This window comes from Dermacentor variabilis, chromosome 9, assembly GCF_050947875.1.
Source record: "Dermacentor variabilis isolate Ectoservices chromosome 9, ASM5094787v1, whole genome shotgun sequence".
NCBI classification, from domain to species: domain Eukaryota; kingdom Metazoa; phylum Arthropoda; class Arachnida; order Ixodida; family Ixodidae; genus Dermacentor; species Dermacentor variabilis.
The window spans coordinates 75,461,223-75,481,864 of record NC_134576.1 but is presented as its reverse complement, the minus strand read 5'-3'; the positions used below and the strand labels follow the sequence as shown (position 1 = coordinate 75,481,864).

At 44.7% G+C, this 20,642-nt stretch overlaps 1 protein-coding gene across 2 annotated transcripts in view; it reads right to left on the bottom strand.

Annotated features, from left to right (window-relative positions):
- Positions 1-2,701: 2,701 nt before the first annotated feature.
- The window catches only part of Nmnat (nicotinamide mononucleotide adenylyltransferase), a 49,587-nt gene continuing 31,646 nt past the window's right edge, over positions 2,702-20,642 (bottom strand). The window contains exons 5-8 of one of the 2 annotated variants that reach the window (XM_075668476.1): positions 15,588-15,689; positions 9,531-9,589; positions 9,032-9,133; positions 2,702-5,374 (exon numbers count right to left, since the gene is read on the bottom strand). In XM_075668476.1, coding sequence (XP_075524591.1) covers positions 5,323-5,374; positions 9,032-9,133; positions 9,531-9,589; positions 15,588-15,689 — 315 coding nt within the window. In that variant the 3' untranslated portion in view covers positions 2,702-5,322. Of the gene's footprint in view, positions 5,375-9,031; positions 9,134-9,530; positions 9,590-12,018; positions 12,092-15,587; positions 15,690-20,642 lie in introns of those variants that run through there. The other variant, XM_075668477.1, reaches the window with a different exon arrangement.

Here is a 20,642-nt window from a genome sequence, read left to right as displayed (position 1 = left end):
AGAATTTCCTGTGGGATTTATCTAAATGATGCGTAAGCATTTGTTCACCTGTTGTTCCGTCGTCGTATGCTGCTGTGTTTGGCATAACTGGAAGAAACACTTCGAAAAAATCGTGTAACGGAGAAGCGCGGTTGCAACACCGAAATGTTATAACTGTTATAACACGAGACGACGACGAGGTTCACTCATGTTCACGGTGTAAGAACATATCTTCTTACACCGTGATCATGCTACAGATAACTACATGTGATGAAATGACGAGAGACATTTTTTTTTAATGAAGCAAATATACACAACGATCATTGTGTACACTGTCTCTCGTTTGGTTCTTGCGTTTCATCTTTACCTTCAAATTGGATTATGTCTTTGGATGGTGACGCTGCTTCGTGGAAGATGAGCACTGGCCGATGCGTGCTGTGGCACGTGACGTAATTGAACAGTGACACCCCTTACAAAAATGACTTTAGACTGTCTATAGAAAGTCTACAGACTTCTTATAGACGACCTTTCATTTCTATAGATTTGGACTTTTGTTGATACAAAGTCTATAGACTGTCTATAGACGAAAGTCGATAAAGTTTCTGTTTCTTTTTGTCTATACGCAGTCTATAGACGGTCTATAGAAAAAAGTCGATAAGGTGTTTGTTTCTTTTTTGTCTGCTTCCCCTCTATGGACTACCTATAGACGAAAGTCGATACAGCTTCTATCTATTTTTGTCCATACTTTGTCTATAGACTTTCTATAGACGAAAGTCGATAAGGTTTCTATTTCTTTTTGTCTATACGCAGTCTATAGACGGTCTATAGAAAAAAGTCGATAAGGTGTTTGTTTCTTTTTTGTCTGCTTCCCCTCTATGGACTACCTATAGACGAAAGTCGATACAGCTTCGATCTATTTTTGTCCATACTTTGTCCATAGACTTTCTATAGACGAAAGTCGATAAGGTTTCTATTTCTTTTTGTCTACTCGCAGTCTATAGACAGTCTACAGAAAAAAGTCGATAAGGTGTTTGTTTCTTTTTTGTATCCTTCCCCTTTATGGACTACCTACAGACGAAAGTGGACGTCTGGTAGACTTCGTACGTAGACGTGGTCCATGGCGCTGCCTACTCTCGATGCGAGCCATTACTAACCATTATCAGCCGTATACTCTGGCAGCGGCTGCGTATGGCGCGGACGCGTGGGCCCTATGTTGAAAAGCTATCTGTGATGGGGACAGAGTGCGCCGAGTGTTGATATCTTCGTGTGCGCTGTGTTCCCGCCGCTTAGCTCCCGTTGAAGCGGGAGGCAGCACGAAGGTCAATTCGCTCGCTGCTGCTGCCGCTCTTCCTCACGCCAGCGTTTCGACAGTGTGTCCGTAGTTATCGAGTGAGATGTGTTTGTGCGTGACACCATGCTTGTTAATTTAGTTAGTAAGCGAATGTTTACAATACGGCCGATAAAACTACTATCCTTTATTCGTACAGCTGTCTATTAATATGCTATGGCAATCGATGCTCGGCCTTTCGGGCTAAACCGTGAGTTTGTCTCTTTTAACGCGAAAGCTTTAAGGGCCCCGTGTCGCGGAAAATCCGGCATCGGCGTCTCGCGTCCAACGTCGACCGTCACTTCGGCAAAAGTCACTTCGAGCCACGCATATCCGATCAAGCAGGCCCTCCATGTAGCGCAAAGAAGTTACTGAACTGAATTTCTCAAGGTAAGATACGTCAGAAAAATCGTAAAGTACGACTTGTACACAACCTACAGACATGATAGCGTCGGACTGTAATTTGAATATACGAGAAAACATAATTCTGTTACGCGGAAACTCAAAACAAACCAGTTTTCCAGCGTTTCTGCTATCCATAGAGTGGCCATGGCCTCCGAGATTATTGCGCGCACATCTCAAAGGGCATAAAGCAGCGCACTCGGTTCCTTGCAACACCTTTAGATGGCGCTCGCCTCCGCTGCATCGCGGCCCATACAAGAGGCCCCGTTTCTACCAGAAAGCTCACCTTCGTTCATAGCATTTGCCGCCAGTATTTCCCGCTAAATATTACGGTTACATAAGCTGCAGTTGCCGGGAAGCCTGAGAAGCAGTCGGGGATCTTTGAATGCTATCACATTCCACTCTTAAAGGCAAAGCTTAAGCGTCCTCCAAATTTTTCATCGATTTCGTGTACCTTTTCTTTTTGACGCAGACACACGGTAGCCAGATTTAATTGTTATAGCCACTAATGCGACATGGGAACATTGTAGTATTTTATTTTGGCAAGGAACGCACATAAAAGTTCAGCTTGGGGCAGCTGCTCATTGTTACGTTTGAGTATAGTTAAAGCCGGTAATGCTGTAAGTGGGTTTGACTGTGCCTCTTTCATTCTAAACGAAATGTTTAAATGTTTGTCCCCTCTGCTTTTCACGTGCGATACAGTTATATAAATGCGATTTTCTTGGCACTTGATATTGTCGTAAGTGGGTTCAACTGTAGTTATCTGCTCTGGACACAAAGGGCAAGTACCACATCTGAATGCGGCATTAAATACAACACACCACAAGATGCCACCTGTTTGCCAAATTTGAGCATGCGCAAGCGGGAAGTTTAGCAGAAACAGTCATTAAGATCTGGCTAATTTATTACAGTAGCATTTGGTACTGCAGAGGCAGCTAGGGAAATGGCACCTCTATGACACTCGAAGCACCCCTTTCCATTATGGCAGGAGAGTCATGGAACAGGTATTTTATTTCATCCATCCAAAACCTCTGAGCAAGCATCCAGCTTCAACCCAAATACAAACACAGCACTAAACATCATGCACATTCATGTTCATTTTTTCCATACATCCCATAATATGCTTCTCCCAAGGTTTCAGTAGCATGTACAAAACAACACCATGCAAAGATGTTCAGCTACCTCTAAAACACTGCCCAACAATATCTAAGCCTGTCCAGGAAAAATGAAAACATGGTGGAAACACATATTAATATCCTATAGACACTTATATCCACCTCAAACAACACACTGTTGTAAAAGAAGCATGCAAAAGCCTTAACACAGCAGTGTCAAAAAATAATTAAGTGCAAGGTTAAAAGTGTCACTAAAGGAACAGACTTGTTTTCAGCAAACAGATCCTTCATTTGATAAAAATCTAAAAAGATAAAATAAATTTTCCCTCAACATTCGCTTGGTGCACATTAAATATGTAATGAGGCACAATAGATTCCAGAAAACTGAGAGAAACGTCAAATATTAAAATTTACAGAGCACAACCTGGATGGGACGCTGTAATCTCAGCGCACAAGACCACATACATGGATCAGTGAAGATTAGCCACTCATGGCTGAACAGCAGATCAAGAACGAGCAATAGGCCAGTACAGAGAATTAAGAGCAACGGCAATGGCCCCAACAGACAGTGCCACAGCTTCTTAACATTTGTAAGACTGTCGCCTGGCTACACTAACTCTCTATTCCTGGCCTTTAAATGGTGGGAAGACAACTATTTTAATCGGGACGAACTACTCAAGTTTGCAGTGAGCGAGTTGCAGTGACCAAGCAGCTCTTAGTAATGCAGTTCTCTACACCTTGCTGAGTACTGTAGAAAATTCTATGCTCACAGGTGCTGTTTCAAGGGGTGAATACCCAAGCCTAGCTGCTATCACTGTCTCAATGGGTGCAAAATTCTGACAGGTAGGTAATGGCAAAGTATCAACAAGTAGTTAAGTAGTTTTACATATTGTGAACTATGTAGGAACTACAAGGTGCACTACCTACACAACCTGTTGTGGCAAGAGGGCAGCGGGACTGACAGTTATAACACCCCTTAATTTTTTTACTGCTCCCAAAATTCTGCCATAAGCTGAGGACCATGCTTTCTCAGTTCAAAGTTGTATAGTACTGTCCAACCTTTCTTGCAGCTATGCCTAAAACATTATTTACACTATTTCAAAACTTGGACCAGCCTTAGAAGTTCAAGCAACCAGAAAGTTACATTTTGCAGCAAAATGCTGCATAATAGCACACTGAAACTTAATAGAATAGTGAAACTGCCAGTATACCAGAAATAGTGATGTCACAGAATGCAGCATTAAATATTTGAGTGCTGGCCGAAGCTGAGCCCACAATTAAGGTCATGTGCAAGCTAAAGGGCAAATATAAAGCTGCCTTTGTTTCACTTCATCAGAGACAAGTGCGAACAGTCCTTGCAGATCTGTCTAAGGGCTAAGTGAGACATGCACTAGAGCTGTGCAATTCCAAGACTAGTAGACACTACACGATTTATGTAGTAGCTGCAGTACTCTTTTCTTAGCATGTGCATTTTCTATTATGCTTTTGCCTGATGGGCCCCCTAACAGGGCTGATGTGCCCCAATTACATAGGCACCTACAGCACACACAGTCAGCTCAACTATATCAGATGAAGTATGGAAAACATAATTCTCCAAAGCGAGTTAAGATACCAGAGGGCATCTCACAGAAGATACATTATGTGTGCCAACATGCAACCAGCACAGTGCAATGCATGACGACTTGAGACACTTACAACAAGGCTCCTACTTCAGTTGTTCTGAAAAGCTCATTACACATCAAAGCAAAGCGTGCAGCAATATGCAGCAACTGTGTAGTAGTTGGTTCGCTACAACAGATACTAAACATCTGCACTAAGCCCTGCAGATGGCACCTTCAATGAACTCCAAGTGCCTTTGATGAACTCCAGGCACCTTATTGCTCCACATGTTGTTCATTAGTAATTGGTCATGTGTTACCATCTAAAGCTAATTCAGCTTAGTCAACATGCTAAAAAGTGTCAGACTGCGACTTCTAACACATTTGCAGTAGGAACCAACAGTTGGCTCCTGGCAAGATCTCCCGTAATAAAAAAGGCATTCCGCAGTTTGATGGAACAGGAAATGTTAATCGATGCCAAGTGGCAGGACATTTTCACTTGACAGCTGTTAAAGCTTCTGCCTGACTAGCAGTGCAAGCTTGCGAATGCAAACACATTTGCCGTCACAATAGCCCCACGAGCTGTTGCGCTCTAGAGTCACTGGCCGGAACCAGGCTCGCACGATCGAGCTTTTTCCTTGAGAACCAAACAGGAGATGAAATGCGCTAGGGCAGAGTCCCCAAGTGTCATACACGGGGCGCACGCGCTGGTACCTCTGTTGCTATTCTGTAACAGCCCCCCGTTGTCGAGCATGGTGACGGGCCATTGATCTGGGACGGCCGTCACAACTGACTGCAAGCGATGCGGGTCTTGCGTGGTTCTCGCTTGCTCGGTCCTAATGATGGTGGCAATACCGCTTGGCACCCGGTACTGGTGCTGTCCGGGCACCGAGTGCAATTGTCACACGGCTGTCTCCTGGCCATCTTCTGTCTCCGTGTGGTTCGAGTTGATGCTGCGAGAGAGCGTATCACCATGTCATTCAGCCACACAGCATCCCACATATCGGCACACTGAATAAATGCACTAGAGGAGGCTGCACTGGTGGCCCACTATATTTCGTGATTCCCTCACAGTTTGCTTCGCAGAAAAAAAAATCGCTCATTCATGGAGAGGATGGCAACTGCAGGTAGAGCTTTATTTTGTGTGTGTGCATTGCAGCACTAATGACATTGTTGCTTGATATCATGGCCTGCTATGGATGCTATACTACGGATGCATGATGTTATGGATATCACGGCCTTGAACATTGAGTTGCACATCTTTTCATGAAAAGTTATCTCAACGTTGCCATATAAAATATCATATAACCAAACATATACAAGTGATTCGCATAACATGTGGTACCTTACCAAGAGAGCATACAGATATCTGCCCCTAGTGTCTGCTTTGCAACTATTACTGTACTTCGCCAGCATTTGAATGATGGGCAGGCAGTATATAATGTACCTAAACTTTGTCTAGACATCAGTGTGGCCTACTGAATTATTAACAAAGCCTATTCCTCACTGCAGGCTCACCACATAGCAATGATCAGTCTAATTCAGTCACTTGACTATGTTCAAAACACTAAAGTGAGAGAAAGAGAAATATGTCTGTTAATTAAAACACACACACACACACATATATATATATATATATATATTTATATAAAGGCAATCCCTGTGGTGCTTTCGGTGAGGTGCTTAGACAAATTGCTTCACACTTCAGAAGGCAGAGAAAGAATATTGTTAGTATTTGTCAAGAACAACTTGTTTGTAGTTACTGTGGCAGGTTAAATGTCACCAACATTTAGTAACACATGCACCACAAATTATGGTGATTTATTTATTCATCAAAAACTGCATGGCAGAGTGAAATTTGTGCAAACTTAAACCTAAGAAAACATTGTGATACAATGGAAGAAATCACCATGCAGTTTCTAAATGAGGCCATGCCATATCACAGAAAGCTTCTTGGACTGCCATGCATGGATGGATGGATGGATGCAAAACTTTAATAGAGGTCCTGAGGTACGCGACTCAGCACGCTGTGGGCCGCTCCCACGTTGGGACAGTCAGGCCATGCCCGACCGCCGCATCGTGGGCCCTCTGAACAGCCCATAGTTGCGCCCCGGCATCGGGGCTCTTGATAGCGGAGAGCCACTTGTCCTCATTGATTTGTTCTGTGCCTCGTAACGAGGGGCAACGCCAGAGCATATGGTCTAGGCTAGCGATGTCATTGCAGTGCCTGCAAGAACTAGTGGCATAGGTGTCGGGATAAAGCTTGTGGAATAAAGCTGGGCTGGGATGCGAGCCTGTTTGCAATAATCTGAGGGTCAATCATCATCATCATCATCATCATCAGCCTGGTTACGCCCACTGCAGGGCAAAGGCCTCTCCCATACTTCTCCAACAACCCCGGTCATGTACTAATTGTGGCCATGCCGTCCCTGCAAACTTCTTAATCTCATCCGCCCACCTAACTTTCTGCCGCCCCCCTGCTACGCTTCCCTTCCCTAGGGATCCAGTCCGTAACCCTTAATGACCATCGGTTATCTTCCCTCAATGCCTGCGCTCTATTTAACTTCTTGTGTGGAAGGGGAAAGTCTCTCCTGCCGAGATAGAAGTGCTGCGCAATTTCATTGTATGTGGTCGGTTGATCTCTGTTCTCCACCACTGCAGGCCGGCGTTGGCGTTCTCCATGGTCGCGGAAAGCGAGACCTCGCGCCTTGGAGTGGGCCAGCTCGTTGAGGTTTGTGGGGCCTCCCATGATGGATCCCATGAGAGCGGGATCCATAGCAATTTTTTTTTATTGAAACAAAACCAGGCAGCAGAGCACAGAACAAAACTATCTTCAAGGTTGCCAGCAAAGCTACGCAAGAGAGCCCATTCAAGTGAAGTCAATCTGACTTGTGGAAGCATTGTGCAGCTCGTTCAGTCACAATTTTTGCTTCTCTGGGCGTAAAACAAACATCAAAAGATTTCTAACAGGTTGATTCAATCATTTCTTTAGTGTCCACTTAAAGCTTGTCCACAGGTACATTACCGCTGTGTGTTGGGAAGACTACCGTCAATAGAATGTCACACAACCGAGTCCTTTTCATGCATTCAAGCTGGTGGAAACGTTGCCGCATCTTTGCAAAGGCGTGCTTTGCACTTAGACCATACGCCCACACACAACTGATATGCATGCATGAGTACAGATACGAAACTATGGGTGCTATTCTTACTACCACTACGAACACCAGCAATGAAAATACTAGCTCGCTATACTCGCGGACAACTTTCTGTGGCAATGGAGGGAAAGCCACAGAGGCAAAGCGCACACAAGTGGGTGCGCTTCTGAAAAACACCCCACGTTTTCACCTGCACTAGCTCAAGCTGAGAAGAGTAAACAAACACCTTATGTACAACAGCACAATTAAATGAAACACACCACTGAGTGTTACATTTGGCCTAGTTTCCTGCTTTTCTCTTCCGCCTGTGGGCAAATGCGAAACCGCCACACAAAAGAAGCTACGCTGGTTCAGCATCTGCTACAAGAAACTATAAGTGCTGTCAGATAGTGCCGGACTACTTGACATGGTCGCACATACAGAAGCTCCGCCCCCGTAGCTTTCTCTTCATGCCACAGACGGCTGTCCAGGAGTACAGAATGTGACACAAGATCAGCACCCTTGACCCTGTGTCGATGAAGGATCACTTTATGACAATGCTGGATTTGTGGGAACTACCTGCCAGAAGAGAAAATCCACAGATGCAGCTGCTTTTACAGTGTCTTAAGAGCATTGTGCTTCCATGCCCAAGGCGTAAATTGTAAGCATGTTGAGCAACAGTGAATTCCCGCATCCTCGCCAATACCAGCTAACTGTTAAAAAGATTATGGGGTTTTACGTGCCAAAACCACTTTCTGATTATGAGGCACGCTGTAGTGGAGGACTCCGGAAATTTAGATCACCTGGGGTTCTTTAACGTGCACTTAAATCTAAGCACATGGGTGTTTTCGCATTTCGCCCCCATCGAAATGCGGCCGCCGTGGCCAGGATTCGATCCCGTGACCACGTGCTCAGCAGCCCAACACCATAGCCACTGAGCAACCACGGCGGGTACCAGCCAACTGTTCAAGTTGTACGATAGCACTATGCCATCACGGGTGCTTTCTGCATTTTGCTGCCACCAGAACAGGACTGTATCTGTGGTGTTTACGTCTCTCTAGTGAAAGAATACCTTTCACTTCAGCCTGCTCTACAAGTGACTGAAAAAGCTTGTCATTCCACAACCTTTTGTTTTTCAGTGAGATGTTTTGTTTTCAGTGAGATGTTTTTTCAGTGCCATCGTGTTACGTGTCTACAAAACACACTGACTTTTAGACTGTCTCAAGCCCCGACTGCCTCCTGTCAAAAAAATGTGCGCCTTAAACTCTGCTGTGCTGCCATTTAATGTTAACTTCTCTGAAACCGTTGCGTGAAACACTTGGTAAGTGCTTCTAGGAAATCAGACTAGGACATGTGTCTGGTACAGCTGGCATTCCATAATGAAATGGACATAAATTACTAAAGCCTGCTGTGCCAAAACATCCACACCATAGATGTTTTGTTGTAAAAGGAATGAAGGAAGTGAAAGATGCTCACTCGTCCATGATAGACTGTGTGTACAGGCCATGCTGTCGGATGTAGTCGATCACGGAGTCTTGAAGGAGGTACTTGACACTCTCCCCACGCATCAGTGCTCGCCTGAAAGCGGGTGCCATTATTGCTGCTGTCATCGACATTTTTTTCCATTTCAACACTGAAGATAATTAGTAGCAGGCAAATGTATGAAGTGCTTATATCTAGCAGACGTGGACATTACTTCCATGGCAGTGAGCACACAGGTTGCACCACTTGCATGGGTGCTTACATTTCCTACTGCCACTGCCCAGGCAGCGCATAATTTTTGAACAACAAAACAACACTGAACACCACTGAAACTTATAGTATTATTGAATTGTGTGGTTTACTGCCCGCACATCGTCGTGAGATTTCAACACAGAATAAAGGGTCACAAAACTGATCTCACGTGCATGCTTGCACATGCATGCAAACATGCACACATGCCCTAACAGGCCAGTGGGAGGCAGACAAAGCTCACCTGACTGCTGTGGAGCTGATTTCATTGGGGATCCACTCAGTGACCACATGAATGTGGCGCTGCAGAGAAAGTGCAATCATCACAGTGTTATCAAGGAATTTTGGCCAAGAGACATGCACAAACCGTCGTATTTTAAACAGACAGAAGTAAATTGAGAGTGTACAGCTTCGCACAAGCACGAAATATAGAGGGTCACTAAAGCACAACTGCAGTGCTGTCATTTACAGCAGAAGCTATTTTCCAACCTGGTTCTGAGATATCTAGAAGATTATTATACGGTCGAGTTCCATTCATTCAACCCCGACAGGACCGAAGAAAGTGACTGAATTATCCGGGGGTCGAATGGAATAAGATGCAGAAAATATGCCCCATGCACTGGTGATTCATTTCGCAGAACTTGCCAACACTAACAGTCCAAAGTAGAAAACTAACGTAGGAATGACATAATAGCTCCTAAACCAAGTAGAAATTAAACATGCACTCAACCTTGCAGCAAGAGACATTGCTGCAGAACAGCAGCCGTATCCTCAAAGTGAGCTGTTTGGCACAGTGTTTTAGTGCCAGCTCCGCTGCAATACATTTAATATGAGATAAGGCATGTTAGAAAGGCAGTTTTGGTTTTGTGTCCAATTGTGCCGCGCACACTATTTTTGGCCCGATTGTTTTTTAAAAAAGGAAGGCAGACATTATAATCAAGTACGTACCACAATCAGACATTGTCAGCTGCGATTATTGCTTGCAAATCTTCCCAGGGTGGGCCAAAAATAGGCATTGTCGACAAGAAATGTGTTCACTATTCATTAAGCTCTTCTGAGAAAGATGCAGTCACTGAAGGGGCCGCTATTGGGGTCACTATAGAGGTCGGGCACATGCGTGCTGGCCGGTCAAGTTCAAATTATTCAGCGAAGGCTAATTTTAGGATCAAAATAACGAAAGCTTGGGCCTACAGAAATCCACAGGTACCAGCTGGGACCTTTGGTCGGGACCAAATTAACGGAAGTATACTTAGCAGCAAAGCAGTCATAGTGACAAGTTATAGCAATAAGCCACAAAAACATGTTGCCATCGCGAAGAGGCAACAGCTACTGCTACTAAGAGAGGCTGAGCTTCTGCACTAAAGATCTCCTTCAGCAGTCAATAACTACTTTATGGCTACCGCAGTTATGAGCTTGAAACGGAGGTTGTTCTGCCCGTCTATCCATTTTGTTATGATGTAGTGTGTGTTGTCATTATATTGTTGTTTCTCTTGTCATTGTATTTACCATGGTGTAGTGTCGCCATCACTGCATAGAGTTAGGAGAGTTAGCGCAGGACTGTGGGAGTTTCACATAAGGCCGGGAACATTAGAGTGAGTAATTCCTGTATCCTAAATTAGATTGTAGCCGCAGAAATAGTTCAAGTCTGTTGGTATCTTTCCGTGCCCTTCTAACTAGACTGCACAGGCCTTCACAAGGCAATAAATATAGGCCCTTGGACTGGAAGGCATGAATAGTAAACAAATGAGTGACATGTAGACATACAGAGAAGGTGGAAGGTCGACATGCATTTTCATGCATTAAAGGGACACTAAAGGCAAATACTAAGTTGACATGGGCTGTTTGAATACCATTCCAGAAACCTCGCAATGCTTTTTTCGTGTGAAGAACAGACTTAGTTTACAAGAAAATTGCACCTGAAGGGTCTAAATACCATTTTCGAAATTCAAATCTTCCGGCACCAAACCGGGGAGTGGTGACGTTGCATATGCCATCACCACCCTTTGCTGACGTCGGTGAGCAAAACGGCGCCCGACAGATGGCGGTACCAAGCCAAGACAGAGCGGTGGATTCGCCGCTGCAGCTGCTTTTTGATGCAGTGGCGTAGACCGTTCGGGCATCCCATGGCATCAGATGGCAGTTGAATTCCCTGCTACTTGCAGTTTGCACGAGTTTCGCGAGCCAGCAAAATCAGCACAGCACTACGCGATAACGAAACTACTGAAACGCTAAAGCATGGGCAGCGATGAGTCAAGTGAAAACGAAACCTTTCGATCACCTGTGTCGTTGTCCAGGGTAATTTCAATGCATCTTTTCTAAAAATGAAATAGAACTGGACAACTAGCATTTTATTTTGTCTTATAATACAATACAAGGATGTTTTGTGCAATGAGTGGTTGAGTACTAGTAACAGAATTGAACTGAGGAGTGCTTTCGTCATCAGGCAAGTATTTGGATGTGTTGGGGGGGGGGGGGGTCTCTAATCACGTACTGCATTTACCTCAATTTCTCGATTATTAAAGCTCTGTTCGCATTAATATTGATGCCTTAAACAATCTCGAGCACTAATCCATCACTTTGGCTTGAATTAATATTTGCCTTTAGTGTCTCTTTAACCATCAAAATGAGCAAACGTCTCGCTTAGGCTGAAATTAAATTTAAAAATAGCATGTGTTAGTAAGTGCTCCTGCAGTTACCCTCGCCTGTCACTTTATAATATGAGGAATATTTACTTAAAAGTGTTTGATCTTCTTTTTCCATTCCATTCATTTCTTGCTCACAGGCACACAAGAAAGTGATGCGCAGCTGCGTAAAATGGAAGACAAATTACAAGGTTACTGCAGCAATAACACCATACTGCACTAGTGTCTACACTAAGTCTACAACCCTCCTCTCTGGCAAAGCAATATGGAATTCATTACCTTTCAAAATAATATCATCACACAACATGCATACCGTATTTACCCGCGTATAACCCGCCCCTGCGTATAACCCGCACCCCTAACTTTGAACTCGGCGGAAAAAAAAAAAAAAAAACTCGCGTATAACCCGCACGTTTACCTGAAAAAAGAAAAAATGAGCGCTAGAAAGATGCAACTCACACTCAGTGATCATTTCGTTTTCAGAACATTTATTCAAACGACCGCCACCACGTCACTGGTTATCCGATTCTTAATCGTCGCCGCTCTCACTACTGCCATCCGAGGCTTCATCGCCACTCTCAAAGACGTAGTCGTCCTCGGAACCATCCAGACTATTACTGATCGCACATTTTTTAAAGCTTTTGCGCACCAAATCGGCCGGTATCGCTTTCCACGCATCCACGATCCACTGGCACAGCAATGGAATATCAGGCCTTCGCACGCGTCCCGTCGGTGTGAGGGCGTACATGCCGTCGGCCATCCACTGGGCATACAGCCGCTTCACGTGTGCCTTGAACGGCTTGTTCAGGCACACGTCGAGTGGCTGTAGCATGGACGTCATGCCGCCAGGTATTATGACGAGGTCGGTGCTGGTCTCGGCAAGGCGAGCCTTCACCGCATCAGTGCAGTGGCCTCTGAAGGAATCTAGTACGAGCATCGACCGGCGTGCCAGCAAGGCACCTGGTCTTCGCTCCCAGATTACTCGAAGCCAGTCACCGACTAGGCCACTGTTCATCCACGAATTTTCTTCCGCACGCACAACGATTCCTGGGGGCAGTGGAATGCTAGGCAGCGTCTTGCGTTTGAAAATCACATACGGGCGCAGTTTCGTGCCGTCAGCCAAAGCGCATAGCACGACTGTGCAGCGCAGCTTGGCATTTCCGCCGGTCAGCACGCTGACTGATTTGGAGCCCTTTTTTTCCATGGTCGTGTCCATCGGCATCTCAAAGTACACAGGTGTTTGATCAGCATTTCCCACCTGAGACAGCAAATAGCTGTGCTCCTTCCGAAGTGCGATCACATATCGTTGAAAGTTCAACAACTTTTCCTCGTAGGCTTCAGGAAGCCGCTGGCACATGGTTGTTCGCCGCCGCATAGAAAATCCATGTCTTCGCATGAAGCGCTGAAGCCATCCACGGCTTGCACGAAACTCACGTGGAATGTTCAATTCCCGGGCCAACTTCAGGGCTTCCATTTGCGCCATCTGAGTCGAAACAGCGTGGCCACGACTTCTCTGCTCCTCAATGAACTTCGCAAGCTGCGTCTCGAGGTGGGGGTACGCGCCAGTCTTCGGACCCCGAAACGCTCGCCTGTTCCGGTTCGTTGCTTCGAGACTCTCTTTTTTTCTTCCTCCAGTCGCGAATGCACGACTCGTCGACGTCATGCTGTCTTGCAGCAGCTCTGTTGCCGATTTCTTCGGCAGCGGCTATAATCTTTAGCTTCTCTTTCGCTGTGAAACACTGCCGTCGAGTCGCACTCATGATGCCAAAACAAAGCAGGCAAACAGTGCAAACTAGGGTAAGTACACTAAACAGCGCCTAACGCGAGGCTCAACAATGCTGGCCTTTCGTTGGCCCTTCATCGGCTTGACAAGCGTCGATGACGATGGGGATGGCGGACTACACGGGGAGGCCGCCGCACATTGCGGTGAAGCCGACCCCCCCCCCCCCCCCCCAAGGAAAAAATTCGCAGATAACCCGCACCCCCACTTTTTAAACGCGTTTTTTCACATTTTGGTGCGGGTTATACGCGAATAAATACGGTACGTTCTCCGTGCGCAGCAAGAAATATTTCATTTAGGAATTAACTGAGTCATCTGAATTTGCTAATTAGCTATCAATGTGTTTATTACATTTTGCTGTGTACCTTTTGTTTTTGCATTAGTAATTAATATTATTGATAATAAAACGAGTTTGGTCTCTCATGTCCCAAAATTCCGAGGACTAGCTCTGTAAAGAATGAAAGACAAGGTATGGGCAACTTTCGTGACAGAAGAGTCGTTGGGTACATGTAGTTTGCAATAATTTTTACTGAAAAGACAGTCGATGCTGGATACGGTACGCTGATGGGGCCCTTAATGCTATCGCGTTAAAAGAACACAGTGGCGTCTCGTGTTCCCAACAAAACCCTGTGCAGCAGTGGCTTGCTAAATAAGGTTCCTGCCTTTCAGACCCCACAAGTGAATGCTACAGCCATTTTGTTACCACAAAAATGGGCGGCATATATTCAATACATAAAACAAGTCTAATTTACAAAAAATGTATAGCCTTTATAGTGTACCAGAAATAGTGCCTTTTTGACCCATATTGTGCCCAAAATGAGGTATTAGGTGCCTGTTTTAGGCACCTAAAACCTGCATCTGCAGTGCCTGAAAATGCAGCCTCTGCTTATCTCTGTCAATCACCCAGAGCATCTCATCTTGAGACGTCTATGGCATTTGAAGGACTGCATCCCTTAAACATCTTGGAGACTGCGACACTTTAACTATAGTGTCTAGAATATACAGGGTGTCCCAGCCAACTTTTTAGCCAGAGTTTAGAAGTATGCAAATGCCATGTAGCTGGACAGAACAAAGGTAATGTTGTTTGCCATGGCTTGGAGATACTCAAAGTATATTTTTCATTTTGCCTTATTACATAAGTAGTCTTAATTAACCATTCAACTACTGAAATATCATAATTAGATGAAAAGTGTCAATGAGAAAATTGTAGAGCGACATGAAAAGTTCCTGATACAGCTTTTTGTTCCTCAATACGTGCTACATGAAAGTGTTTTTCTGAGCTTGAAAGAAGCGAGCGAATACATCCAAAGTGCCTCGAGTGGCCAATCATGCGGCAACTTCGCATGCATTCGCGGGCTTCTTTCATGCTCAGAAAAACACTTTTACGTAGCACGAATTGAAGAACAGAAAGCTGTCTCGGGAGTTTTTCATGTCGCTTTACAATTTTCTCATTGACACTTTTCACCTTAATATAACATTTGAGAAGTTTATTAATTAAGACTAACTATATAATTAGGCAGAATGGAAAAACAGTTTGAGTATCTCTAAGCAACGGCAAACAACATTACCTTTGCTCTGTTCAGCTACATGGCATTTGCATATTTTTGAGCTCCGGCTAAATAGAGCTTGCGGAGTGGGCACAAAGCTGCTACCTCTTCAGCTGCAGCAAAATGTGCATTGAATCAGATTTGAGAATTTTGACTGCCAACGAAGATAGCCTGTCCCCATTTTAGCCCTTGTTTCATACTCAAATCTAATACACACATTTCTCAGAAATATTTTCTGGAAAAAGAAGTGCGCATTTGCATTGAGTAAATTCGATAATCATTCTTTTCTCCAAAAGCTTCCGCTCAGCCAAATGCACCTAGTCATCACTCACCCGGAGCCGGTAGAGGATGTCATTCTCGTAGATAATTCGTGATACATCGTAGCCAGAGCGAGTCACGACCACCAGGCCATACTGTGTCAGGATGTTCTCTATCTTCATGATAGAGTGGAAGTCCGGAAACGAAAGAAAGCATGTGAGGGAGACAAGGCCAAGTATTTCCAGCGATGTGCGATCAGCAAGCAGATGCACGCATTCTTTTGACAGTGGGCCAATTGCAAAAATATTGTGGGCATGCAAGAGGAAGATATTTCCCAACCAAAATGCATTCACAGCCACAGTCTATTACAGTCAAACCTCGATAAAATGAACATGGATATATAACGAAAGCTGGATGTTAGAGAAGTCACATTAGCCTTCACTGCATTGTCTCTTATATATCAAATGAAGTACTGCATAAACCGGAATATAAATGTAGTAACTATAAATATAAATATAAACGGAATATAACTAAAGCATGAATGTCAGAAAACATGGAGATAAAGCTGTACGTATATCCAAATGTGGTTGCTGTAGGCTTGTGTGATTGTCAGTTCTTTTGGTTCGAAGTTACGAGGAATAAGTGTCGAATCATTCCGAAGTAAACAGTTCGAACAGTAGGATTTGCATAAAGCCTTGACACCAGGAGCCAGATGTTGACAAATCTAAAAAAAAATGGCCTACTTACCCAAAAGGAAACGGGTCTCAAGTCTGTTTATTTTCTAAGTGCAGTTATTCAGACGTTCTCATGCAAGAATGCTAAGTTCAACATTTCTTACAATTCCATCAACACAGAAGAGTTAACAGCTTCTTGCTCACAGTTGTGCTTCCGTTTACTAAAAATTTTGCTGTAGTTGAGGCCACAAAAGTGTTTCACAATCGCCCGTCATGCGTCGTTGAGATACTGTGAAGTGCGACCTTGATTGCACAACACCGGCTGTTTATGCCGTTTTGCACAAATTCAGCTTGAAACTTTCCGTCAACCCATGGGCTTAGCTCTTTCCATTCAGTAAGCGCACATACAAACTTGGTAGGAATGCCCACTGCTTTTGCTGTCCTCAGTCTTGCCCGTGCGCGTCTAACCATGCTGTTTCACCAGGTGTCGGTCACCAAAGTTACTGTTTAATGCTACATCAAAAATTTAACCGTAAAAATCAGGGTGAAGTTACATGAAAATTTCGACTTAAAGGGCCCCTCACTAGGCCTGACCATTTTGAGCTGACAAGCGCCATGCAAACAATGCGCACTAATGACTGCGTCTGCTAAGTATTGCATCGCTACATGCTGTGGAAAGAGCCGAAATTTCAAACCAAATGTCATTTGCCCTTCTCCTCCACGTTCCCAGCCGGAGAGGCGACGTACATCGCACAAGTGCGCCTACGTACATTGCACTGCTGTGAGGTCACTCATGACTTCAAGAATTATTCAAAGAAACATCTGTTATTTGTTTAATCTGTTGCTTCAATAGATGAAATGAAGTTTAGAGAAATAATAAAACACACAAACTGAATGTCTGCGTGTTTTCGTTTCACTTCACACCGCAGCAAGAGAGATGTACTTCGGTTTCGTCTGCTTGTCCTCATGTCGTGTAGTCGCGCATGCAGACAACGAAACTATGTCATCTTCTACCGCGTTCCAGCACGCAATCACGCTCTGTGATCCGCTTGTGTCTGTCTCAGTATTCGTGCAGCACTGACTTATATCACTAGTCAAGTTTTCTCGTGCACAGTGTGCAAAATCATGTGCTGTGCGGAACAAGACAAGCACAACAGCTCGCATGCGACGCCGTCAGCAGACGTGCACCGCACAGCAAAAAAGCGAGGGGAAAAATAATGAGTGCGGGGCCCATGACGTATGCATCACATGACCCTAGAGCTCCGGTATGAGAGAACACGGGGAAGGAGTTCCGCTTGTGGAGGCTAGATAGGGCAGGTGGAGAGAGCCTCTCTCTTGGCAGTGGCCCTCGCCTCATGAAATCATGGGTTCGCGGCACTGCAATATTTCTACCTCGGCTATTATTGAACCAATTAGAAAAATTCTTGCGGCAGTATGGTCCCTAGAGGGCACGTAACAACTTCCAGCGTATAACCAAAATTTGCTATGTGGCCTGGTGAGGGGCCCTCCAGACAGGCCGCCATTGGAATATGAACCTGGCAACGTTTAACGCTAGAACGTTATCTAGTGAGGCGAGTCTTACAGTGCTATTGGAGGAATTAGAGGGCAGTAAATGGGATATAATAGGGCTCAGTGAAGTTAGGAGGCCAAAAGAAGCATATAAAGTGCTAAAAAGCGGGCACGTCCTGTGCTACCGGGGCTTAGCGGAGAGACGAGAACTAGGAGTCGGATTCTTGATTAATAAGAATATAGCTGGTAACATACAGGAATTCTATAGCATTAACGAGAGGGTGACAGGTCTTGTTGTGAAGCTTAATAAGGGGTACAGAATGAAGGTTGTACAGGTCTACGCCCGTACATCCAGTCATGATGACCAGGAAGTCTAAAGCTTCTATGAAGACGTGGAATCGGCGATGGGCAGAGTGAAAACAAAATACACTATACTGATGGGTGACTTCAATGCCAAGGTAGGCAAGAAGCAAGCTGGAGACAAGGCAGTGGGGGAATATGGCATAGGCACTAGGAATAGCAGGGGAGAGTTATTAGTAGGGTTTGCGGAACAGAATAATATGCATATAATGAATACCTTCTTCCGCAAGTGGGATAGCTGAAAGTGGACGTGGAGGAGCCCGAACGGTGAGACTAGAAATGAAATAGACTTCATACTCTGCGCTAACCCTGGCATCATACAAGATGTGGACATGCTCAGCAAGGTGCGCTGCAGTGACCATAGGATGCTAAGAACTCGAATTAGCCTAGACCTGAGGAGGGAACGGAAGAAACTGGTACATAAGAAGCCGATCAATGAGTTAGCGGTAAGAGGGAAAATAGAGGAATTCCAGATCAAGCTACAGAACAGGTATTCAGCTTTAACTCAGGAAGAGGATCTTAGTGTTGAAGCAATGAACGACAATCTTCAGGGCATCATTAAGGAGTGTGCAATAGAAGTCAGTGGTAACTCCGTTAGACAGGATACCAGTAAGCTATCACAGGAGATGAAAGATATGATCAGGAAACGCCAATGTATAAAAGCCTCTAAGCCTACAGCTAGAATAGAACTGGCAGAACTTTTGAAGTTAATCAACAAGCGTAAGACAGCTGACATAAGGAAGTATAATATGGATAGAATTGAACATGCTCTCAGGAACGGAGGAAGCCTAAAAGCAGTGAAGAAGAAACTAGGAATTGGCAAGAATCAGATGTATGCGTTAAGAGACCAAAGCCAGCAATATCATTACTGATATGGATGAGATAGTTCAAGTGGCTGAGGAGTTCTATAGAGATTTATACAGTACCAGTGGCACCCACGATGATAATGGAGGAGAGAATAGTCTAGAGGAATTCGAAATCCCACAGGTAACGCCGGAAGAAGTAAAGAAAGCCTTGGGAGCTATGCAGAGGGGGAAGGCAGCTGGGGAGGATCAGGTAACAGCAGATTTGTTCAAGGATGGTGGGCAGATTGTTCTAGAGAAACTGGCTACCCTGTATACGCAATGCCTCATGACCTCGAACGTACCGAAATCTTGGAAGAACGCTAACATAATCTTAATCCATAAGAAAGGGGACGCCAAAGACTTGAAAAATTATAGACTAATCAGCGTACGGTCAGTTGCCTACAAAGTATTTACTAAGGTAATCGCAACTAGAATCAGGAACACCTTAGAATTCTGTCAACCAAAGGACCAGGCAGGATTCCGTAAAGGCTACTCAACAATAGACTATATTCACACTATCAATCAGGTGATAGAGAAATGTGCAGAATATAACCAACCCTTATATATAGCTTTCATTGATTACGTGAAAGCGTTTGATTCTGTCGAAACCTCAGCAGTCATGGAGGCATTACGGAATCAGGGTGTAGACGAGCCATATGTAAAAACACTGAAAGATATCTATAGCGGCTCCACAGTCACCTTAGTCCTCCATAAAGAAAGCAACAAAATCCCAATAAAGAAAGGCGTCAGGCAGGGAGATACGATCTCTCCAATGTTATTCACAGCGTGCTTACAGGAGGTATTCAGAGACCTGGATTGGGAAGAATTGGGGATAAGAGTTAATGGAGAATACATAAGTAACTTGCAATTCGCTGATGATATTGCCTTGCTTAGTAACTCAGGGGACCAACTGCAATGCATGCTCACTGACCTGGAGAGGCAAAGCAGAAGGGTGGGTCTAAAAATTAATCTGCAGAAAACTAAAGTAATGCTTAACAGTCTCGGAAGAGAACAGCTGTTTATGATAGATATCGAGGCACTTGAAGTGGTAAGGGAATACATCTACTTAGGGCAGGTAGTGACGGCGGATCCGAATCATGAGACGGAAATAATCAGAGGAAGAAGAATGGGCTGGGGTGCGTTTGGCAGGCATTCTCAGATCATGAACAGCAGGTTGCCATTATCCCTCAAGAGAAAAGTGTATAATAGCTGCGTCTTAACAGTACTCACCTACGAGGCAGAAACCTAGAGGCTTAAGAAAAGGGTTCTACTTAAATTGAGGATGACGCAACGAGCTATGGAAAGAAGAGTGATGGGCGTAACGTTAAGGGATAAGAAAAGAGCAGATTGGGTGAGGGGAACAAACGCGAGTTAATGACATCTTAGTTGAAATCAAGAAAAAGAAATGGGCATGGGCAGGACATGTAATAAGGAGGGAAGATAACCGATGGTCATTGAGGGTTACGGACTGGATTCCAAGGGAAGGGAAGCGTAGCAGGGGACGGCAGAAAGTTAGGTGGGCGGATGAGAGAAGTTTGCAGGGACGACATGGCCACAATTAGTACATGACCGGGGTTGTTGGAGAAGTATGGGAGAGGCCTTTGCCCTGCAGTGGGCATAACCAGGCTGCTGATGATGATGATGAGGGGCCCTTTAAGGTGTGGCTTCACGGCAGCATCTATGTCAGTGGAGTACAGTGCTGCTATCTCTGTTTCCCATCATCATGGACGATTTGTGCATT